General features: G+C 46.8%; 1 protein-coding gene and 1 long non-coding RNA gene across 3 annotated transcripts; one reads left to right on the forward strand and one right to left on the reverse strand.

Moving 5' to 3' along the window:
• Window positions 1–3,725: 3,725 nt before the first annotated feature.
• CDK2AP1 (cyclin dependent kinase 2 associated protein 1) lies at window positions 3,726–23,860 on the reverse strand. Of its 2 annotated transcripts, none has more exons than XM_061602992.1 (4): window positions 23,412–23,860; window positions 8,577–8,683; window positions 6,036–6,162; window positions 3,726–5,090 (listed from the first exon to the last, which is right to left on the reverse strand). In XM_061602992.1, the coding sequence occupies exons 1-4, from the start codon at window positions 23,497–23,499 to the stop codon at window positions 5,023–5,025; spliced, it is 390 nt and encodes a 129-aa protein (XP_061458976.1). In that variant the 5' UTR covers window positions 23,500–23,860; the 3' UTR covers window positions 3,726–5,022. The 2 variants fall into 2 exon arrangements, with proteins under 2 accessions (XP_061458976.1, XP_061458977.1); XM_061602993.1 differs by lacking the exon at window positions 23,412–23,860 and adding an exon at window positions 23,208–23,340.
• LOC133373371 (uncharacterized) lies at window positions 12,461–24,191 on the forward strand. Its single transcript, XR_009759667.1, has 2 exons — window positions 12,461–12,592; window positions 22,060–24,191. It is a non-coding gene; the product is annotated as an uncharacterized LOC133373371 (long non-coding RNA).
• The last annotated feature ends 288 nt before the right edge of the window (window positions 24,192–24,479 follow it).

Consider the following 24,479-nt stretch of genomic DNA (forward strand, 5'->3'; position numbering starts at 1 on the left):
GGCAGGAAGGGTTTAAGTGACCTGAGGCCAATCCAGTTACCAGAAGGCCATCGTAGAAAGAAGGGAGCCTAGTGTTGTGGAGATGTTAGATAGCAATTCTCAGAAGTAACCCCTCAAGGCTGCAATTCTAAGCATGCATACTAAAGGACTAAGCCCCATAGAACTCAACAGGATATAGTAGATATGGTTGGTGTTGGTAAGGCTTTACTAGGGATCCTCTGCAAAGATATCCATATTCAAGCAGGGTTGGCAACCTCCTGCCTGGAATGCCCTGCCTACCTTTTAATGTTGCTGTAAATGTCTTTATAATCTTCACCCTGCACTGCAGGGTTTGAGAAATGAGCAAGAGTTAAGAAGACACTTTACCATTTCCGGCCTATCCTGTGAGCTGCTATAAACTCACTTTGACAGCCAACCCAATTCCAGTGAGTAATAATTGACAGATAGAAAGCATACTTGGTTTGGTCTACTTCACAGGCAGTAGCTTGGGGACAACAGGTTGCCGCAGCCTTTTGCCCTCCGGATCTTTCCGACTACAACTCCCAACATCTGTTTCCTTTGGCCATGCTGGCTGAGACTTACCCGAGACATCATATTAATGTGAGCACAGTAACTGCAAACATGTGAATAAAATTGGCCATTTTGTTCAAGGTTACTCTTCTTCCTTTGGTTTCCTTTCCCTCCGTCTTATGAGCAAATCCCCATTTTCAGCTGTGAAAGACTATCATAGGATAGTAGAGTTGGAAGGGGCCTACAAGGCCATCAAGTCCAACACCCTGTGCAATGCAGGAATCCAAATCAAAGCATTCCCAACAGATGCCTGTCCAGCTACCTTTTGAATGCCTCCAGTGTTGGAGAGCCCACTACCTCTCTAGGTGATTGGTTCCATTGTTGTATGGCTCTGTTAGGAAGTTTTTCCTGAAGTCTAGTCGAAATCTGGCTTCCTGCAACTTGAGCCCATTATTCCGTGTCCTGCACTCTGGGACGATCGAGAAGAGATCCTGGCCCTCCTCTATGTGACAACCTGTCATGTACTTGAAGAGTGCTATCATATCTCCCCTCAGTCTTTTCTCCAGGCTAAACATGCCCAGTTCTTTTCAGTCTCTCCTCATAGGGCTTGGTTTCCAGTCCCCTGATCATCCTTGTTGCCCTCCTCTGAACCTGTTCCATTTTGTCGGCATGCTTCTTGAAGTGCGGAGACCAGAACTGGATGCAATATTAGTCTTTAGTAGTGATGCTCTGAGGAGAGCATCTCCCATGCGGCCTCCCCCAGAGGTAAAGAGATCAGCAATGGAGATTGTTCAAAAATTTCCAGGACAAAGGAGGAGGAAGTCAGGTAACTAATCCCACCCATTAGGAAGTTACATCATGGTAAACAGCTACATGGGATATTTTCCCCAATATCCCTTAAAGTGACCATGCAAGTTTGCCTATTCCAGCATACTCCAGCCTATCAAGGTCCCTTTGAATTTTCTTTCTGTCTTCCATGGTATTAGCTGTGCCCCCCAATTTTGTATCATCTGCAAATTTGATAAGCATGCTCTGTACCTCCTCATCCAAGTCGTTAATAAAAATGTTGAAGAGCACTGGGCCCAGGACCGAGCCCTGTGGTACCCCACTCGTTACTTCTGCCCAGTTTGTTTGTTTATTGGCATACAGCCATAGACCCATTCAAATAGAATAATCAATAAAACATCAAAATAGTTAAAATATAAATGTATGGCATAAAAGAAGTAACAGTTAAGAAAAAAGAATCCTCTTACGACTCCTTTGGGCAGAAAAGAGGAATTTGGCCACTGTCTGTTGAAAGACTATGGATTAGCAACAAGAAGCCCTAATGCAACTCCCTTTTGTTGTTAAGAGCCGAGAGATTTGCAGGCATGAAGTTGTAACACTATTTTTGAAAAGAGAGGCCATGGATCAGAGCTGGGCCCTCCCTTTCCCTTGGCTCGGGGGGGATGGATGAGGCCATTCGGTGCTAGAGGTGGCCCTGTCTCTGTCAGAGGAGGTGAGCTGCTCCGCAGCCAACAGGCAGATGTCTGGGGAGGAGGCAGTGTTAGAACTTCAAGAGGCAGGAGCAGAATCAGCCCCCAAGGAGGAGTGCCCAACTTCAGGCCAGGAGCACTCAGAGGGACACACATTCTCATGAATAGCTGGTCTTCCCTCACCCGTTTAAAAGTGTGGTGGGTAGGCAGGGCCGATTGTTGGAACGACTTCACCCTCCTCTGCCGTCTCAGATGGCACCTCCTGATCCTGGAATCCTGACACCTGGCCTTTTCCCTGAACTGGGTTTAGGGAGCCAGGTTTTACTGGGTTTTATTTAAGGTTTGATCCTTGCCCCTTGCTGGTGCCTCAAGGCAGCTGGAATAATTTTGGCTCTCGTCTTGTTGCTGAGTTTACATTGTCAGTCTGCAAGAATAAAGCTTGGTTTCTTTATGTACAAGAAAGTGCACATGTCATTCTTGGATGGAAGCCAGGACAGACACCTGGATCACCTCTGTCTTTATGATTCCTAACACTTCCAAAGAACTCTATAAAGAGTTAGTGAGGCAAGACTTGGGATACAAACACACTCACTATTCGGCTAGTTCCAGTGCATCTCCACCTCTCTCTTCTGAAACCAGGGGGCACACGACGTCAGTCAAACCCTGCCCCTTTTTACTACACAACCTGGTGGGAGCAGATTGAGTGCGTTTTTTTTTTTTAATTCAGCTTCACAGAGATTTTGCAATTGATCAGCAGAACAACCTGTTCCCGTCCAGGTGTGGCTAATGGAAACACTTTCCTCTGGCCACTAGTGTTCACAGCCTTACCCTTCAGGGTGGGTGGGTGTTGGACCCCCAACTCTCCCATAGTCCATAGCTAGTTTAGTCAATGATCAGGGATGATGGAAATTGTAGTTCAATGACTGGGAATCCAAAGTTGGAAAAAGCTCGTCTAGCCCAATATTAACTGGATCTCCTAATCCCAAGAGTTATGCCAGGGATAGGGAACCTGTGCCACTCCAGAGATTGCTGGACTGCAGCTTCCATCAGCCCTAACCATTGGTCATGCTGGCAGAGGATGATAGGAGCTGGAATCCAATAGTATCTGGAAGGCCACAGGTTCCCATCCCTGCCCTTGAGGTTGGTCTGGAAGCTGCAGCCGGTGCAAAGCATGGTGGCTCAATTGCTCCCAGGGGTTAGCTATCACATATCACCCCACTGCTGGAAGAATTGTACTGGCTGTCAGTTAGGTACCGAGCTACATTCAAAGTGCTGGGTTTGGTGTATAAAGCCATATACAGCTTGGGACCAGAATACTTGAAAGGTCGCCTCACCCCTTATATACCTAGCTGATAATTGAGCTATGAACATGAGGGCCTTCTGCAGAGTTTGGCAGGTAACCCAGAAAGTTGCGCTTTGGAGTCTTGCAGTCTATGGGTGATAGCCAACTAAGTCATATTTGGAGCAGACCCTTTGAAATCAATGAAGTCCCTGGATTTCAGTGAAATCTACTTGGGAGTACGACTAACCCTGGATACCACCCTAAATGTCTTCAGAATGGTGTGCGGGTATGTGTGGTGGTTCCCCTGATTCTCAGTTTTATTTTCACCCTTTCACCTGCCATGTCACCAAGTTCTGTTCCTATGCTGACCTTCTTGTGGGATCTGTCAGATCTCCCGACAGTTGTACACAGGGGTGGTTTTGAGCAACTGGGCCTCCACTTCTTAACAGTACAAACTGTTACTGAAAATAAGCTTTATTACATCAAGTAATAAATACATACAAAGATGCAAACAACAGTTTTAGTCACTTATTTGGAATTTTTCTTTTCTTTTTGGCAAAGTTACAATTTAAATCGGGGGAATAGAGTTACTTTTGGGGCCCTGTGACAGGTTTGAAAATGCTCTTTTTGTAGAACTCATGCACTTTTAATGGACTCTGACACTAAAAGTCATGCAGAAGGGTGGAGGGGGAAAATAAATTTCTGAGTAAAATTTATGGTGTGTGTGTGTGTACCAAACTAGAAATTGGGAGGCTATTGGTTGAGGGAAACAACATGTGATCTCCATAATCAAAATGAAAGAAATATCGTAAGAATGGTGTAGCAGTGAAGCAAAATGAATGCTTGAGAATTAAGGTGACCGTTTTCAGATTTTACTTCCAAGGAGTCTGTTCCTCATCAGCTGTTCTGCATAGCTTGGTTGGCATGGGAAGCTTGCTGCATTGCAGAAGACCATGGGATGTGGACCCCCCAATCCACATAGTGTGTTGTCTGGACTGGCTTAGCCTAGCCATTGTCTCATATGAACAACCCTTTGTGACTTAACAACACAGCCAACACTCGTTTTACATTACAGGGAAAGACTGACAGTAAGCAAAGGAACTTCCTCTCAGGCAAGCTTGTCTGATGTTACTGATGTTTGTCACTGAGAATGCTTCTAAGGAGCCCTAGAATGCAAACTGAAACCATTGCATGGGAGGAATACTGTCAGTCGAAGGAACAACATTGGCCAGAAAAGAGAGAATTGAGAAAGGACTCTGAGTGCAGTTAAAAAAAACAAAACCACCTTCAAAACTGCTTCAGGGAGCATCCCAAATTAAATGTTGCAAACTCCACTTTAAGTAGGAGGGAGGAGAATCTTGTTCTGCTCAACTATGACCCAAATCCAGACAGAAAAAATGCAATGAGTTCTATCCCCTGAGGGGACCTTTGGACTTTCTCAAACAGAAGCCCACCTGGCTGGATGGTGATGGGCTGCTTTTGAAACCAAGGGGAGTTTCAAAAACTGTTTGAAGTATAGCCTAGGATGGATGTCGGGGGGGGAGGGAGAGAATCCAAAATTTCTGCTGAGCACACATACCCGTGGGCGCACCCCTAGTACCTCCTCGCCTTGTGGCACACATTCCTGAAAAGGGCAGCGTCTGGTGGGGGGGAGAAAGTGGAACTGTCAAGTTAAGGGATCTGTCTGAACGTTTCTGTAGTCTCCAAAGGAATCGGTGTTGAGATGGGAAAATCTTGTAGCCGTGGGGAAAGGCGCTAGGATCTTGCATTCCGCTCAGTCTCTGCCAAACACTCTCTAACTAGTCCTCTTGCGTGAATTATGCCTGCAAAATAAGGAAAATATGGTCTACTTGAGTTTCCTTTTACAAAAAACCGTAGATAGTTCAGGCAGACAGTTTCACACAAAGATGTAGTTGCCATTCATCTTCAGTGGGGCATGTTCAGGGCTTCTTGGCAGGCCATGCCCTTGTGTTATTTATTTACCTGTTTTCCGAAGCTGTGCAATCACCACTGCAGCATTTTGTGCAAGGAACAAAATTTATCTTCAAATACTTCAGCGGGAGAGGCAAAGCATGTTTTCGGGTGCTCAGAGAAAGCAGGCTTATAGCAAACCATCCAGGTGTGGCAAACCTGGTGCTCTCCAGGTGTTGTTTGAACTGCAACTCCCATCATCCCTGACCACTGGCCATACTGGTTGGGGCTAATGGGAGCTGCTGGCTACCAGAACCAATCGTTCAGACAAGAGACTGTACTTTACAAGTTATGTATTACTTTATGTGCTCTTGGTATCTTGCACACTGCAGTCTGGATTGCACAGTTTAGAAGCAGATGGTATTTTGGGGAGGTACTAGATGCTCTTTTTGAGAGCCGATGTGGTGTAGTGGTTAAGGTGTTGGTCTATGACCTGGGAGACCAGGGTTTGAATCCCCACATAGCCATGAAGCTCACTGGGTGACCTTGGGCCAGTCACTGCCCCTCAGCCTCATGAAAACCCTATTCATAGGGTCGCCATAAGTCGGAATCAACTTGAAGACAGTACATTTACATTTTTAGATGTCCTTTTAGCTTTTCCATTTCATAGAACCTAAGGTGGAAGCTCTGGATCATAAGAAGCCCAACCTGGACTATTCTTGTTAATAAACTGTTATCAGTTGTCAAGTGTTTTTAAGCTTCTCCTCATAATCTTGTGGACTGGAAACTTTAGTCAGTTGTTTTAGCATACAGCAATATAGCCTAAAAAATTTTCCCCTCAAAACTAGCTTTATTACCTCGTTTTAGCCTTTCCATGGCACTTTTACTTCCAGCATATGTAGGCCTAATTTCTTTTCCTAATTCTTCTATAATGGCCAAAAGTTCCGCGTACTTGCTCTGTGGTACTTGACTGCTACTTGTTCCCTGGAAGTGGAAACAGACAAGATATGAATCAGATCAAAGCAAGTCATGGTAACCCAACAGACCACAATCAACCTCAAACCAATGAATTCATTCATTGTAAACACATTTACTCAGACAAGCAGTCCCACTGTATTCACTGGGGCTTACTCTTTGGTAAGTGTGCATAGGCATTTTAATCAGAGTATTCCAATGTAGAAGGCTGTTCAGTGCAAGCTATATTGTTGTTTACTAGGAAAGAAATCTCTCTTAACTCATGGGGTCATTCTTCAGTAACCTGAAGTAAAGATAATCTGAAGTTTTAATTGCTTTTAATACAGAATTGTAAATTGTTGTAACCTGCCCCAGGACCTGTTGGTGAAGGGTGAGTAACCAACACCATCACCATCTGCTTGAAACAGCAGGTTTAACCTGCTTGAAAGAGCAGATCTATAGTCTGAGTGTGTTACTAGACACACAAGTGGTCTCTGCAGCAAGGAGTGCCTTTTTCCAGCTCTAGCAAGTTCATCATCTATGGCCATTCATGGACAGGGATAGCCTACCCACACCATGACAACCTCCCAACCAGATTACCACAATGCGCTCTCTGTGGGGCTGCCCTTGAAGATGATCTGGTAGCTTCAGTTATTTGCAAAATGTGGCAGCTTAGACCGCCGACTGATTTGGCTCCTTGGAATCATCTTACGCCCATCTTGAGATAATTGCATTGGATACCGATTTGCTACCCAGAATGTAAAATGCTGATAATGACATTTTAACTTATAAATGACTTATAAAGTCTTATAAAGCCCTAAAGAGCTTGGGACCTAGATATTTCCACCCATACATTAAGATCATTAGCTGAACCTCATCTTCTTATCCCACGTCAGAGGGACATCTTTTGTTATCCGACAACCAGAGAGAGGTGTCGTGCCAATGGAATCACTTCCCCAATATACAACTGGAGCAGAGTCTTTGCTGCCCATTGAAAATTCTGTTCCAGGAGTCATTTGCAGGGGCTTAATTATCTTGGCTAGGATTTTGACCATCATTGCCACTATAATGTTGTGTAGCTTTTTTAAATGGTAATTTTGATTGTACCCTGTTCTGGAATCACACTGTGATGAAAGGTAGGTCAAAAATAGTATAAAGAAATAATCAAGTTTAGAAATGAGCTGTTTATCACCTGGTTCCCCTATTCCAGCCATCCCCAGAGCTGTAACCCTCCAGATGTTTAGGGCTACAGTTCCCATCCTCCCTGGCCATTGGCCATGCTGGCTTGGGCACTGGAATCCAACATGTGGAGGTCAGCTGGGGAAGGCTGCTCTAGTCCACTTCCTCTACTACAGCCTTCACCAACCTGGTGCCCTCCAGATGTTGTTGGATAACAAATCCCATCAGACCCAGGCAGCATGGTTGCTGCTCTGCTGCAACTAAGACTGAATTAATGTAGTTGCAATACTCTCATCTCTTTCTCCTTTTACCCCAGCCTCCACATTGCTTTTCCTTCCTCTCTTGTCTCCCTTACAATCCTTTCTAGATTGTAATCCCCTTGGGGCAGGGGCCTGCCCTCTCATTCTTTATAAAGCACCTTGTAAGCGGATGGTGCAACACTGTCACATCCTCATCCAGAAGAGTAGGAGAAAGGAGTGCCAGTCTTGGTGACAATAGAACCTTGTTAGCAAGTACCCTTGAAGCCTTAAATCCCACATCTGTACCAAAAACCTGCTTGAATCACACGATCCCTCGATGCTTAAGTCTTTTCAATCTATCACTTCTATTTGGACTCTGTAATATTTTAATCCATACATTAACTGGATGAAATCAAGACCAGTTTATCAACTTAGAGAGGCATTCCCTTGCTTTCTCCACCTGTTTACTGTATTGTTTTAAAGGTACTGTGTCATTGTGTATTTTAATTAGGGAAATTTATATTTTAATTTTTGTGTAAGTTTTTTTATACATACTTTGCAAACCAGTTAGAAGCCTATGTTGTCATTAATGCAGCACGTACATTCATAAATAATCATGACGACAATAACCACAACTGCCCTTTTTCAACAGACCTTTTAAGTAGAGATTCTTATCCCGGCCTGTATCTTAAATATAGAAAATTGTTTTTATATATGTTATTAATTGGGTTTCATCCCTCTATCTCCTACTCAGAGTGCATCTATTGAAATCAATAGGCCTAAGTTAGTCGTGTACATTAACTTCAACAGGTCTACTCTGAGTAGAACTAGCACTGGATACAGCCTATTGTTAATCACTTGGGGATATTTCATAAATGAAATTAATTAATTCATTATAACAATGATAATAATATTTACAACATAAAAATCATGGAAAGGTTTTCATACATGAAATTAATTCAAGGAATAAAAGCAACAAGTGACATAACAGTCATGCAGCAGACAGCCCAGAAGGCTGGTTTTTACCTGCCCTCCTTGTGTGTACCCTAGAGACGGGGGTCCATAGTCATTTATAAGATGTCTGTATTGCCCTGAGCCTGCCATGCTCGTGGAAGGAGAGTGAACGCTCCCAGCTTTGTCGAAAGAAAACATTAAAAGTGAGAACGGTTATCAAAGGTAAGATACATCAATGCAGGGTGAACATTCTGTTTTTGAAAAATCGGCACTTGTCTGCTCTATCCTGTTAATAACCATTAGCTATGCTGATGTCTTCTGCTAAGTCCTACTCAGAGTAGACCTACTGAAATGAATGAACCTTACGTATATTAACATCATTGGGTCTACTCTCAATATGATTAGCACTGAATACCACCCCATAGGAGTGCAGTCATACAGGGTCTCGGTAGGTGTTAGACCCCTTACTTTTATGGCAGCAGAGTCTCTATGTCTCCATCATTATACAAGTCCATCAGCATGAAAGGGAAGTGTGTTAGCCACCAAGAAGAACCTTCTAACATGCTTCCTTGTCCTTTCCTGCTGACTGAAGCCAATCAGAGTGAAAGAAAGCAAGAGAGCCACTTAGAAGACTCTTCTCAGTAGCTAAAACACACTCCCCTTCCATGCTGATTGGCTTCTAGGAACATCTGTTGTTGTCAGAGAAGGCATGTGCAGGAAGGACTGAGGACCATGACAGACAGCAAGCGAGTGAGGGGGCGTGGCATGACTATCATGAAGGGACCCTGCACTTCTAGATTTGCCACCACACTACTGCCACCCCATAAGCTCTGCCACATTCTTAATCACTAGAAGCACTCAAGCATCATTTTATTTGTACGCTGTCTTTCCCCCCAAAATTGGGCTCAAAGCAGCTTACAAGGTGAACAAAAATACATTTGTATTCGATAAACACAAGACATAATGGTAATTATAACAAATTGGTATTTGCTATCTATGACTGTGAATATATCATACATTTAAAGCACCCCCCCCCAAGAATCCTGGAAACTGTAGTTTGTTTAGGGTGCTAGGAATGGTGGCTCTGTGAGGGGTAAACTTTTGTTCCCAGGATTTTTGTGAGGATACTTTAAATGTATCTCTATGAAACCAAAATCAGTCTGTCTATATGAGAGGTTCCCAAACCCTGGTCTTTGACCTTCTTTCAAGTGGCTTGCAGCATGTCCGCATTAATATTTATATTGGTTTTTAACTGTATGTTTATTGCTTCTTAATTTCATATATAATATCTTATTGCATTAGAACTTGAACTCTGTGGAATGAAAATTGTAATACCAAAACATACATTATAAGCAGTAAAAGAAGCCAAAACAAATGCAATTAAAAATCATGCAGCTTCTAGCACAGCACATTACAAGTGTAACAACAGGCAGAAAAATCATTTAAGCAGTCTGCCAAGACCCTCAGCAATGTCCAAGCAGTCCGGGGGGGGGGGGAGTTGGGAGACCACTGATCCCTTTGTATGTATGTCTGCACACACACACATGTGGCTTCTCGCAAGTAATCAAAAGCTCTTCAAATACTTGGACCTCTTGACCAGAACCCTGTAAAGTAGGATAATACGATGCTTCCCATGTTGCAGATGGAAAGGGTGAGCCTTACGAGGACATCTCGCCTAAAGTCTGCACCTGCTGTAAAATATAATCTTACAGAAAAAGGGCACGCCTGAGAGGCCGCTGTCAGAAATGCTTGTAGGAGGGGAAAGGGGGAAATGGCAGGAAAGGAACAGAAAACATTATTGGTAGCTCTAGTGATGTACGTCCCACAGTGAGCGCTACCAGGAACATCGTTTCCAACTAGGGTTGCCAGGTCCATGGCCTGAGATTGATCCTGTATCTTTAGGAGAAGAGAAAGTGAGCCAAGTGCAGGTGTTCTTGCAACACTGTAATGGAAAAACCACAAGGTGGAATTCTCCCTTCCCCTTGCACAACTTTTAAAGACACAGAAGTCCTCTTGGTTGCCAGGCCCAGCCTCCAACGGAATGGCACACTGTCGGCCCTGCACTTCCTCCTGGGGGAGATGTTCCCCCGCAGTGTCCCAAAGCGTGCACTAGAGGCCGCTGCTGCGTTTAGGCCAGCGCCGTCCCCCCCCCCCAAGTGCCAAGGCAGTGGGTAGTCCTGGTGCCTTTACCTGTTCCTCTGCCGTCAGCCTCGAAGATGTAATAAGCCATAGCAGCCAGCCGGGAGCGTGCCTTATCAGCCCTGCAGCAGCAGAACCCGAGAACAAAAGGAGGGTTTTGGACTTGGCTGCAGTGCCAGCCCTTCCCGCTCAGTGCAGATGGCCGCATTAGCAGCCCTGCCAGCTCAGCCCAGCTGGGGGGCGAGGGTGGAAGGAAATAAACACGGAGCCAACCTTGCTTGGAAAAGAGAGTGCCGGAAGGCTGCCCGCCCGCCCAGCAGCCCCTGGCAATCTAGTCCAGCCCTAGGGCTGGGAGAAAAGGCGAAGCATCTCGTGGCTACCCTCCTCCAAGCTGTGGCCTGGAGAGCCACTGCCAGCCCGTGTAGCCACAACTGAGCTAGATGGACCAATTCGGCCTGTGTGTGCATGGCTGCGTGCAAGGACCTCTGTGCACACACCTTTCCAAGCAACGGCAGCTTCAGAAAGCAACAGAGCGGAGTGGAATGCCTAGGCCTGTCAGGGGGTGCTTGGTGGCAGTGAATCCACCCCTACAGGCACAGCGTGGCCAGTGCTTTCCTTTGGGGAAGGGGCATCGCTCAGTGGCTGAGCAGCTGGCATCTGTCCAATCCCCACTGTCTCCGTGTGGGGCTGGGGGAAAACCCTGCCAAAAACCCCGGAGACATAGGAAGCTGCCTTTTGGTCCATCTAGCTCAGTAGTGTCTACACTGACTGGCAGCAGCTCCCAAGAGTCTAACTCAGCTGCCTGGGCTCCTTCTGCAGAAAGGCCAAAGCTCCCCGACTCCATCTCAGGCTTCACCAGTTTCAAAGATTGGGGAGCAGGCAACGGGAAAGACCTCTCTTTGCTTGAAACCCTCCAGAGCCGCATCATGCTGGCAGATTCCTGACGACCCTGAGGCCAACAGAACCATAGTCTGACTCGGCAGATGGCAGCTTTCCTTAGTCTTCTGGAGCCCTGGAAAAGTATAGGGCAACCCTTGCCCAGGGCATGGTAAAGGTGCTCTTTCATTTACGTCAGCACTGGTGAAGCTGTGGTTTGTCATTTGGCTCACTCACTCAAGGCACCCAGCACATAGCTCACAGATGCACACCTTATTGGCATGTTCTACCCCTTGCTGCTTAGGGCTCTTCCCAGTCTGGCGGTCTCTCATCTTGTACCGCCACACACTTAGCGTGGTCAAGTGCAAAAAGAGGGCAGGACTCATGCACCCTTAGTAGTGACATAGAAGAGGAAATTTCAGCCGGTGTAGCTTGCTATTAAAGGTGCAGGAGCCCTCTCCTCTTTTGCACCTGGCCACCTGACACAAACTCCTGAAGCTGGCGCCCTGTCCCAGGCAATCCAGACTAAGGTATGTCTGAATCCACCCTAGGAGGTACAAAGCAATTTGTTCTTGAGCAAAGATGTCAAGGTGCAGGAAGAAGACCCACCAGGTACACCAGTCAATCCAATCTAGTGGAGAATCCGCATCCAGGGTAATAATACCTTTTAGCAGTGATGAGGAACCTGTGGCTTTCCAAATGTTGCTGGACTACAACTCCCATCATCCCTGACCATTGGCCATGCTGGCTGGGTTTGATGAGATTTGGAGTCCAGCAACAACTAGAAGAGACACAGGTTTCCCATCTTTGCATTAGGGTTACTGGGAAGACAACACAGTGGTTTCCAGCTAGGATTGCCACCTTTCTTTCTGATAGGGCTCCTGTGCTTTTAATAGCCACGGGCAAATATTCAACAGGTGTCACTTTTTCTCTACAGGACAGTATAACTATAGGAAGAGATTTGCCTGCCGCATTTCTACCTCTCATGCAACTGATATAGGCTCAGGAGCCTTGCCAGAATAAAAGGTGGCAACTTCTAGCAGCAGAGAAGCCCAGAAGAACAGAAAAGAAAGGTAATGGTGTTGCCAACTTTTATTTCTTTTTCTATTTTACTGGTGATGCTCCAACAGCAGGAAGGAGGCAACGAATATGGGCTGTTGTATTAATGGAAAAGTTAACAAACAAGTAAGGGCTTTGAATGATCAAAAAAGCACAGATGACCTTTTGGAGATGTGGTATCTTATTGCTAAATTTTGCATCGGACCCCACCGATGGCACAAAAAAAAATGTTGGGTTGGTGCTATTGTTTAATGTTGTTTATTTTCATGTCCTTCTTGGGGGGCTTATTTCTTATATACTGGTACTTGTGTTTAGAAAATTCAGTAAAAAACAAAAGCAACCAGCAGTATGATACAAAGGAATTTGACTTTCCCGTAGCTTTACCTCCCTAGCAGGAAATGCCTCCTTCGTTTAATTTCCATGTATTGAGCTGTTTTTAAAGGCACACTATATATAAAAAAAGTTGGCAACCCCAAACAATTATAATGAGGAACTTGGCAAGAATGATGGGAGACCAATTGAGGGGCAGGGATATATCAAGGTCAAATTGGTGATACTCTTAAGAAAGGTTATGTACATCAGTATTGTAATAGTTGTGGGGGGTTTGTCATGCAAAGCGTACGAACTGCATGCTCTCTCCTTGCTAATTGATGGGGAAATCAAAGTTAAAAGGACAATTTAACTGCGGCAAGAAGCCCTTAAAAGCCTCCCTCACCCCCAGCCACCTGGAATGCATGAGCACACCCACTGTTGGATGCAGGATTGAATAGAGATGGGGGGGAGGAAGCATTCTTTCATCTATTTGACTCCATGGTAGCCTGCAAAATTTCCAGCCCCAGTGATGCATGGATCACATAACCCACCAGTTTATGATCAGTAACTCGGGATTTCCGAACAGTCCCACATATTTGGGTCGAAGAAGGGCATGGGGTTGCGTTCTCTGTCCCTCTTAAAGCAGGGTTCTTGTGCTTTTAATACTGGCATATTGGCATAACAGGCAGAAATTCAGCCAGGAAAGATTTCATTCTTTCTGCAGCCTTTTTCCAGGCTAACAGACTTGGGAAGCACCTGCATGCTTTCTTCACTTTTGCTGCAATTTTAAAAACAAAACAAAACGGCCTTCATATTTTGCAACCGAAGTCAGAAATCCAGATCTGAATTTTTGTGTGTGTGAGTGAGCGAGCGAGGGGAGGGAGTTTTAATCTGGATGCCTGAGAGAAGCCCCCCTCCAACCCTGACTGCCCAAGCCAATCCCCCAATCAGAGGCAGTGAGCATTTGCAGTCATATCACTGTGAACCCGAGATACTCAATTGCCAGGGCTCCTTTGTCTAACTCCCTTGGCCTTAAGCCAGGGTGCCGGCATTAGTGCCTAGCGAGAGGAAGGGCTGGTACACAAAGCAGACAGAGGAACCATGTTGGAAACGGAGGAGGGCTGTTTTCTTCCCTTCCCTCCTCTTTCCCTCCCCAGATTCCACCTAAAGAGTTTCTTTACGTAGAACAGATGATGTATAAGCAGCAGCACAAATGGGGACAGTCTGAGCATCCCTGAGAATTATTTTGGAAGGGCCTTCAGTAACGATAGCTAAAGAGCGTAATAGATTTGGGGAGTGACTGGTTCCAGTTGCCTCAGTCATCCCTTCGCTGTGGCAAATGGCTCTTGCTCCAAGCGCATCTAAAATGTGGCAATTGTTCTGCCATCCAAAACACAGGACAAAAGGAAATATTTGGTGGGGGTGGGGGAGGACACAACCAAATCAGCGTTCCTACAGAAGATTCAGAACTGTGAAACCCAACAGAGCCTGTTGCTTCTCTCTCTCTCTCTCTCTCTCTCTCTCTCATACCTCATTTCCACTCAGCTTTAGGTAACTCCAAAAACGAACAATCCCCCCATGAGAAAATGTCCCTCTTTTCATTGCGTTTGCAGCAGGGTGGGAGTGTCTTTAGACAAAGCTAAGCCAAAATGAAGTCTCTAGAGAGAAACATGTGCAAATCCAAGGCCCCACACATGCAAAGATACATAACATTTACACCCAGCACGTCCCTGAAGAGTGGCTGGAAGCTTTGGGAGGGAGCACTTTAGGGCATGATCTATCAGGACATTCTCCCCTGCACAAGCCACACTGCAAAATAATGGGAGGTGCGTGCGCAAGGACGTGGACTTTGGGGGCAGCCCCCATTCATTCTCAACTTGTTGAGAAGAACGTCCTGGTGGAGCTTTTGTAAGCAAAACCCACCCAGGCTTCACCCAACACCAGTAACTCTCCATCAATCCAAACTTTATTGCTTAGGCTCCAACTTCCCATCCAATCTGGACAATGGTCAGGGTGATAGAGGTCATCATTCAACAACATCTGGAGGACCACAAGTTCTCCATCCCTGGCTTAGGCAAATGCCCTAACAATCAGCAACACACACACACCGAGATGTGAAGGCCAGGAAAAAAACTGGAAAAAAAGGAGGGGGGGGCTTTCCCATTTCTTCCTGTTTCCTCCCCCCCCGGCCTTTACATCTCTAATACAGAGAGAGAGAGACCAACAACATCTCAAATGCATCTCAAGCAACTCTTTAATCAGCATCATTTAGTCTAAGAAACCAAAGTCTAACTTTAGCTGTTCAATGCTAAATCCTCCCAATTATTCATTTCACCAATACCCTGTTGCAGCATAGCTTAAGCCTTAAAGCAAGGGCTTTGCAAAATTTTGACCCCCAGGGCCCACTTGAGACAGCTAAACATTACTGAGGCTCACCAGACTGTTTGGCACAGTCAGCTGATTTGTTTGTTGTTATTATGTGCCTTCAAGTCGATTACGACTTATGGCGACCCTATGAATCAGTGACCTCCAATAACATCTGTCATGAACCACCCAGTTCAGATCTTGGAAGTTCAGGTCTATGGCTTCTGACTACAGACAGCCATTTCCAAGATGGATTAGGAAAGTTTTTTGCCACAGCATTTTCCTGGTGGCAAGGAGTTCCACAGCTCAGCTTTTCTCAAGCTACATACAGACATTTGCTCTGGAGGTATTGTGATAGCCCGGCCCCCATTTTAGTCAGAATTTTCTGATCTACAGGCACTAAATAGAGGCTTTTTCTTTTACACTTTCCCCTTTCCGCCTCCACTTGCCTCTCAAAGTATGTTTCATCCATCTCCTCTATTTTCCTCTCCTATTGTCCTGTCACACTCAACTTGAAACTTATCCCCCTCCCCTCCCGCCAAAAAACCTGCCAGTTTCTTTCATCCCTCCTTCCTAGTCCTTTTACATTCTCCTCTTTCTCCTCACACAGCTTTCTTCTCTTATCCCGTATTCTGTTCCTGATGATGATGATAATGGCCTGCCTTCAAGTCGATCCCGACTTATGGTGGCCCTATGAATAGGGTTTTCATGGTAAGTGGTATTCAGAGGGGGTTTACCATTGCCTTCCTCTGAGGCTGAGAGGCAGTGGCTGGCCCAAGGTCACCCAGTGAGCTTCATGGCTGTGTGGGGATTCGAACCCTGGTCTCCCAGGTCATAGTCCAGCACCTTAACCACTACACAGCACTGTTCCTAGTTTATATATTATGTTGACCTTTCATCTTACTTTCTCATTTTCTTTAACACCTCCTCTGCCTCTTCTCTGTGTCCTAGCTGCTTTTACTCAGCACACAAGGGGCTCTTAATGCTGGCACTGGTCCAACTAAAAAGCTATAGCAGGTGTGGGGAACCTTTGGACTTCCAGATGTTGCTGAACTACAACTCCCATCAGCCTCAGCCAGCATGGCCAAAGACCGAGGATGATGGGAGTTGTGGCTCAGCAACAACTGGGCATCCAAAGGTTCCCCATACCTGGTCTATGTGTGGGCAGGCAGTGAGGCGGCACTGGGCAGGCTGTGGCACTGAGGACCACCTGAAAGTGACAGAAGGTTCATTAGTGGGTCCCAGCCCACTGTTTGAGAGATGCTGCCTTAAAGGTTACACTTCAAAGAGCAATTCTGCTTACTGTGGAATGGAAATGGAAATGGACTGCCTTCAAGTTGACCCCGACTTATGGTGACCCTATGAATAGGGTGTTCATGGTAAGTGGTATTCAGAGGGGGTTTACCATTGCCTCCCTCTAAGGCCAGTCCTCCCCAGCTGGCTAGGGCCTGCTCAGCTTGCCACAGCTGCACAAACCAGCCCCTGCCTTGTCCGCAACTGCCAGCTGGTGGGCAACTGGGCTCCTTGGGACTCTGCAGCTTGCCCACGGCTGCACGGGTGGCAGGGCATGTAACCCCTGAGCCACTCACTGTGGAGGTGATCTTTAGCTGGCCCTTGACACCCAGGAGACACGAGCAGGGATTTGAACTCACAGACTCTGGACTCGTTGGACTCAAACAAAAGTGACCTGGGTTCAAATCCCCAGTCAGCCATAAAACTCACTTAGTGACCCCCTAGCCTAATTCATCTCACAGGGCTGTTGAAATGACAAAGCTCCAGACTACAATTTTTCCCTAGCAGGTAGTTAAAGCGAGCATCCGAAATGGGGACAGGGTGGGTGGGTAGATATTCAATCTCAGGGTCCTCTTTCAAACACAAAAACCTACATCCAAAAGGGCAGAGGTGGGGGATCTTTGGCCCTCCAGATGTTGTTGAACTACAACTTCCATAATCCCTGGCCGTTGGCCATGCTTGTTGAGGCTGATGGGAGTTGTAGTTCAGCAACATCTGGAGGGCCAAAGATCCCCCACCCCCGCAAAAAGGAGATCCAGTTATATTAGAAGCTCTGCTGAACTTGTCTGATTTTGGCTGTGATCCTAGGGATACTTTTCACAGAGGAAACCCCACTGAACATAGCACTGAACATTGACTGAGTAAATGTGCATAGTGTTGTGGTATGTATGGCTGAGAGTACTGGGTAATTCCTTACAAGATGGGATTCATAATATGCAGTTAATAACCAGTCAAGGAGAGGGACCCTGGCTCAGTGGCAGTGCACAGACTTCACAGTCAGAAGGTCGCAGGTTCCATTCCCAGCATCTCCAATCACAAGTAGGTACCAGGTAGCAATTGACAAATGGAAAATTTTCATCATTAATTTCCTCTTGTGACTCTGTGTACATGGTTTTGCTTATGGTGGGAGCAATTTCTCTTTAAGACTGGATGACCACAGAAATAATTACGCTTGCCTCTGAGGACCTCAGTAGGAGCGGTTGCCTGGCAATGACCAGCAAAGGAAGACTGGCCTCCATCATGGGCAGAACAAATTCCAGCTGCTCAGCCACAGTGGTGGCTGGTGCCCACAGAGACTGGTAGGGCAGAAGGCAGGGAGGCCAACAGTAGGTGGCGCCAGAGGCACCGACAGGCACAGCTAGCTCATTCTGATTTTGTCCCCATCCTCCTCATTAGTGAGCTCTACAAAGGCTATGCAGAGACTGAGGAAGAGGAGGAAGCTGGCAACTAGTGGAAAAAGGCAGGCAGGTGGGCGGGGAAGTGCTCCATTTGCCCTAAGGGGGCAGCCTCCACAGCTCAGCTGCTCTCCCGAGCCTCAGAGGACCTCAGTGTACTCTGTTGCCTAGTAGGCGGAGGCTCAAGGGCAATGTCAAAGAAGGACAAGAACAGTACTGTAGTGGCAAATTCAGAAGTGCAGGGTTCCTTCAAGATGCTCACGCCACGCCCCCTCACAGCACACCCCCAGGATTCACTGCCTCTTCTGCAATTACAGAATTATAGAACCAGAATAAAAGTGCTGTGTGCATAGGCTCCCCACCCCTGAAATCTCTCTCTCTCTAGGGGCTAAATATTGCCAGAAACCTATTGAGTTTAAGAATTCTGAAATGAAACCAATGTGGGACTAGGGTTTGAGAGACCAAAGTACTTTCCCATGAATCTCATTGCTCACTTACTCTATGAGCCAATCAGCATGAAAGGGTAGGCATGTTTTAGCTACTCACCTCTGATTTGCTCCAGTCAGCAGAAAAGGGCGAGGAAGCATGCTGTTAGCCAAGTGAGAAGACTCTTCTCAGTGGCTAACATGCTCCCCTTTCATGCTGATTGGCTTTACCTAAGGACGCCAAAAAGTAAAGAATCTACGATACCCCAGGCAAGGATAAGGGCAGGAAATCCCACATGAATAATCCTGGACCCATATGATACTATGTTATTTTTGTTCCCAGTATCAGTCCTGAATGCAATTTTTAGTGTGACAATCTTTGGTAAGCTACTCTGAGAGCCTTTCATGGCTATAAGGTCACATATAAATGTTCTAAGAGTAATACACACCATGGATTTAAAGCACATGGCTCTTCCCAAAGAATCCTGGGAACTGTAGTTTACCCCTCACAGAGCTACAGTCCCCAGGCCAGCACCCTTAAACTACAGTTCCCAGAATTATTTCAGGGAAGTCGCGTGCTTTACATTTGCTTTTAACATATGGAGTGTAGCCAGCTATAATCAGGGGTTTCGTCTCTCAGAACTACTTTGTTTTTCACTAGAAACTCAAGATCTACCAACCACAGTCAAGTACAAAAAGACTTATCGTTTACAATTAAAGCACAGGCACTTTCTAAGCCAGTGGTTCCCAAACCTTTTTTGCTGAGGACCTTGGTGGACCACTGTTTTAGCAGTTGTAATGCGCTGTGCTAGATGCTGTATGATTTTGAACTGTATCTGTATTGCTTCTTTTATTTCTTATATTGTATTTTATTGTATTACAGTTTGCATTCCTTAGAGTTCAAACTGTAATGCAATAAAATACAACATAAGAAATAAAGGAAGCAATGAAAATACAGTATGAACATTTATTGTGGATATGCCACAGACCACCTAAACGATGCTCATGGACCGCTGGTGGTCCACAGACCATAGTTTGGGAACCCCTGGTTTAGAATTACACACCAGGGTGCCTCTGAGCACTTTGTGTTTTACTTAAGTGGGATGTAAGTATTATAAACAAACACACACCGTTACTGCTGCTGTTCAACAAGGAGCAAAATTATACCGAATGAAACTTTGAGAGGGGAGAAGCTGTCAAAGGGAAATGAAAAGAGCAAGATGCAGAAAGTGAAAGGGGTGTGTGACATGAGTAAAAACAGAAGAAAGAACATGGAAGTGAAGGAGAGTGAGAAAGGAAAGGCAAAGAGAAGCAAACGGGGTTGTATTCAGCTAAGTCCTAGAGCAGACCCTAAGCTAGTCAAGTCTAACAGTTTCATTCGGTCTGCTCTGAGTATGGTTAACACTGAACACAGCCCAGACTCTCTTTAACTGATAAAGAGAGCATAGGCAAAACGGCCAAGTTTTCTAAGCAATACGAAGGTTTTGAATATGCAGCTAAAGCTCCATTGGGCTTGTGTAAGGGACAGTTTGAAAATGGAAATGGACTGCCTTCAAGTCAATCCCGAATTATGGCTACCCTATGAATAGGGTTTTAATGGTAAGCGGTATTCAGAGGGGGTTTACCATTGCCTCCCTCTGAGGCTAGTCCTCCCCAGCTGGCTAGGGCCTGCTCAGCTTGCCACAGCTGCACAAGCCAGCCCCGGCCTTGTCCGCAACTGCCAGCTGGGGGGCAACTGGGCTCCTTGGGACTATGCAGCTTGCCCATGGCTGCACAGGTGGCAGGGCACGTAACCCCTGAGCCACTCACTGTGAGGTGATCTTTAGCTGGCCCTTGACACCCAGGAGACACGAGCGGGGATTTGAACTCACAGACTCTGGACCCCCAGCCAGGCTCTCCTCCCCACTGTGCTATAAACAATGCAAAGGTTTTTGATGTGCATCTAAAGCTCCATTGGGCTTGTGTAAGGGACAGTTTACACAAGCCTAAATGTCACTTGATGGGTCACAACATGCAGCGGAATGTGCAGATGGCCTCCGCTGAGAAGCACACCAGTCGCTGGTAGCCGCAGATGGGGAGAGTGCTCTTGCGCTCCGGTCCTGCTTGGTTATGGGCTTCCCATCGGGGCATCTGGATCGGGATGGCCGTGTGAGAACAGGATGCTGGCTTAGATGCCCCACAGGCATCTTTTTTTGTTCTTATGCTGTGCTCAGTTTAATTAGATACTGGCAACATGGAAGTTGTATCTGGGGCAATGCTCATCAGTCGCATGCACACACCTTCTCTCGAGTGACACAGCCGACAAGCCATGAGCCTGCCGTGGAGCACACCTGTCTCAAGTGTTAGGCTTTGCACATGGGAGGTCCCAGGTCAAAATGTAGCACCTCCAGTTAAAAGGGTTTCAGGTACCAGCTGATGGGAAAGACCCTGGAGAATCACAGCCTGCCAGAAGATGGCATACTGGGCTCAGTGGATCTATGGTATGCCTTGGTGTAAGGCACCTTCCTGTGTTCAGGCGTGCACGGCTCCTTATCTTCAGGAAGACAAGGATGTATAAGATAACAGCCAGTTTAGCCTAGCGGTTAGTGTGTTGGACTAGGACCTAGGAGACCAGGGTTCTAATCCCCACTCAGCCTTGAAGCTTACTGGGTGCCCCTGGGCCCAGCCACTGCCTCTTGGCCTAGCTTTACAGGGTCGTTGTGAGGATGAAATTGGGAGAAGAGTCATGTAGGGCACCTTGAGCTCCTTAGAGGAAAGGAAGGTCCTCAAATGCAAAGATGTATCACTGAACACTAAAGTCAGGATCATTCAGACCATGGTATTTCCGATCTCTATGTATGGATGTGAAAGTTGGACAGTGAAAAAAGCGGATAAGATAAAAATCCTTTGAAATGTGGTTTTGGAGGAGAGCTTTGCGGATACCATGGACTGCGAAAAAACAGGGTTGCCATAAGTCGCAGTCGACCTGGAGGCACATAACAACAAGTCCGGCAACCTGCTTTCCTGAAGTGGCCAGTAAGGTGCTTCTTGGAGATTATGGACAGGAGGTGACAGCTGCTTGTTGTTGTTGTTATGTGCCTCCAAGTCAACTACGACTTATGGCGACCCCATGAATCAGCAACCTCCAAGAGCATCTGTCATGAACCACCCTGTTCAGATCTTGTAAGTTCAGGTCTGTGGATTCCTTTATAGAATCAATCCATCTCTTGTTTGGCCTTCCTCTTTTTCTATTCCCTTCTGTTTTTCCCAGCATTATTATCTTTTCTAATGAATCAGGTCTTCTCATTATGTGTCCAAAGTATGATAACCTCAGTTTCATCATTTTGGCTTCTAGTGACAGTTCTGGTTTAATTTGTTCTATCACTCAATTATTTGTCTTTTTTGCAGTCCATGGTATCCGCAAAGTGCTCCTCCAACACCACATTTCAAATGAGTTGATTTTTCTCTTATCCGCTTTTTTCACTGTCCAACTTTCACATCCATACATAGAAATCGGAAATACCATGGTCTGAATGATCCTGACTTTAGTGTTCAGTGATACATCTTTGCATTTGAGGACAAAGCTGCAGTCCTTATTGTTTGTCCCCAGCACCTGGTATTCAAAGGTAGACTGTCCCAGAACATGGAGTTTCCATTTAGCTGTGATGGCTAATAGGTGTCTCCTCTAGTAATTTGTCTAATCTCTTTTTAAAGCCGCTTGTGTCCATCATGAAGAAGAGTCCTGCCTGGATCGGAGCAAAGGTCATCTCATCCATCAGCCTGCTTCTCCAGAGTGGCCAATCAGATGCTTCTGGGAACCACACAGAGGACATGAAGCGAATAGATCCCCCCCTTGCTGTTGCTCCCCTCGCAAGTGGAATTCAGAAGCATGCTACCGCCTGTGATCCCAGAGGTGGCATAATTACCAATATTACTAGCAGTCATTGATTAACCTCCCTTACATCAATTTGCCTAGTCCAAGAAGAAAGGAGGAGGGACTGAGGCTGCAACCTTATGCACCCCTACCTAGGAGCAGTCCCCACCAAACACAGGGGGACGTAGACCCCAGCAGACAAGTTTGCACTGTGAAGCGCTTGTCCGTTTGCTTAGGTGCACAGGCTCTGCCTCTGGCGTGCCGCCAAGAGGAGGAAAGAATGCCAAAGTAGCGGGTCCGGAGTTGCCTCCCCTGGCTCAGCCCTGGATAAGGACGCAGGGTTGTCAGACCAGCCCTGAAACCACTAAACGGGGGTCAAGCCCGCCACCTGCCCCCCAGCCGTTTATGGACCACGAAACTCCCATCACCCCGGACCATTTGCCATGCTGGCTGGGGATGATCGGAGTGCCAACAACACCTGGAGGGCATCTCCGCCTGCTCGCCACTAAAGCCCATTTCTTCGCCTGCCCCGCCTGATTCTCTCTCGGCTGACCTCCGCCCGCCTGCCCGCCGGCTCCTTGCGCACTTGCACCCAGCCGCCAGCAGTGGCCCTCGCTGAGGCGTGCCACGCGCCTCGCTTCCTTCCTTGATCCGAATCAATCAGCCGCTCTAGGGAGGCGATCATGGAGGGAAAAGCGGGGAAAAAAGCATCAGGAGCGATCATCCGCCCGCTGCTCCTTGATCCCCTCCCCCCACGTCTCCAGCCAGCCCAGCCACCGCTTTCCGAGGCTCCGGTTCCGGCGATCCTGGAAGAGGAGAGAGCGCAGAGTCTTCCCCAACCTGCTCCGGGCACAGCGGGCGCGGGGAGGGGGGGCTGGGCCAAGGGTCCAAACTTTGCACCCGCTCGCCAAACGCCGGGGCTGCTACCCCCCCCCCGACCACAGAAAAGTGCATAATGGCGGAGATGAATCAGCTCCGTGGATCTGACCTTAACGTGGAAATGGAAAGACAGACGGACAGCAAAAGAGCGAGACCTCCTTCTCAAGCAAGGGAGCCAGGGCGGCGCGGCGCTTTCCTTTACGCACTGGGGCCAGCGGCGCTTTTTGCCAAAGGGGGCCCTCGCGAAGATGCACAAGAACAATAATTCGCAGCGCGGCGGGCTGGGTCGGGAGAGTTTGCAGAGGCGCCTTACCTTGGCTGATGGGAACCGCCGCCGCCGCCGCCGAGACGTGCGCGTTCAAGTTTGGCTTGTAAGACATACCGAGAAGCAGCAGCGACATCAGCGAAAGGAGGCTGTGGGGATGTCCTGGAATCCCGCGACACGGCTCGGTCACTTGCTCGGCGTCCGCCTTCCCCGAGACTTTGGGGGTTGTTTACTGCCATAGACAAGCGCACTCCACAAATATGGCCGCGTCACATATAGATCGAGACATGTGTGCATATATATATGTGTGTGTGTGTATAGATTGCCAATCTCCCTCGCGCCTTCCCAACGCAGTAAATCATCCATACATCATTAGGAGAGGAGGAAGGAGGCGGCGGCCGAAAAATGACTTTGAAAGAGACAAAGGAAGGAAGGGGGGGAAAGAGGAAGAAAAAGTTTTAACAGCAGCACAGGGAGCTCTGGAATGCGTGGGCTCGAAAAGTACAGGATTACACACACACACACACACACACTTGTCACTATTGGGAGGAATTCATTTTACAGGCTAGAAGGGTGCAGGGGTGTGTGTGTTTAAAATAAGTTTGGCGAGTTTTAAAAGAAGTTTTGGGAAGAAGTTTTTCAGTTGCAGAAGGGATGTAGAAAATGAGGGGGTTTTGTCTGTTTGGGAAGGGGAATGAAAGTTTTAATCTAAAGAATGGCTTGAGCATGGGAAAGTTGCTAAACTTTTTAGGTACTGTTGGCTGTTTCCTCTCTTCCCTTCCCCCCTCCCAAAAAAGATTAATTAAAACCTGAAATTAATTTCTATAATTAGTGCAATGTGTGATTGATTTTTTTCAACATTTAACGTCTAGTTTCTAGCAAGGTGTTTGACAGGGTGGGGCTGGCAGCATCAGGTGCTGTTGGAAAAAGCTGATTATTTAGACCGATTCCAATCTGGCTTCAGTCCTGGTAGGGTGGGGGCTGGAGACACAGAGTTAAGATGGTTCTGCTCAGGCCTAGAGGGCCAGTTCAAGAGGGGATTGTGTTCAGCAGTTGTGCCATGGGGCTTTATTGGGGTCCATCTTGCCCCACTTCACACACACACACACACATTGT

The sequence above is a fragment of the Rhineura floridana genome, chromosome 19, assembly GCF_030035675.1.
Source record: "Rhineura floridana isolate rRhiFlo1 chromosome 19, rRhiFlo1.hap2, whole genome shotgun sequence".
Taxonomy (NCBI): Eukaryota; Metazoa; Chordata; class Lepidosauria; order Squamata; family Rhineuridae; genus Rhineura; species Rhineura floridana.

Excerpts from the sequence above, each read along its gene's own strand:
- CDK2AP1 (XM_061602992.1), bottom strand. The coding sequence starts at position 23,499 with ATGTCGCTGCTGCTTCTCGGTATGTCTTACAAGCCAAACTTGAACGCG. Across the intron at positions 8,684-23,411 it reads GGCGGTTCCCATCAGCCAAG|CTGGGAGCGTTCACTCTCCT; the intron begins GTAAGGCGCCTC and ends CTTTCGACAAAG. Across the intron at positions 6,163-8,576 it reads GGTACACACAAGGAGGGCAG|GGAACAAGTAGCAGTCAAGT; the intron begins GTAAAAACCAGC and ends TTCCACTTCCAG.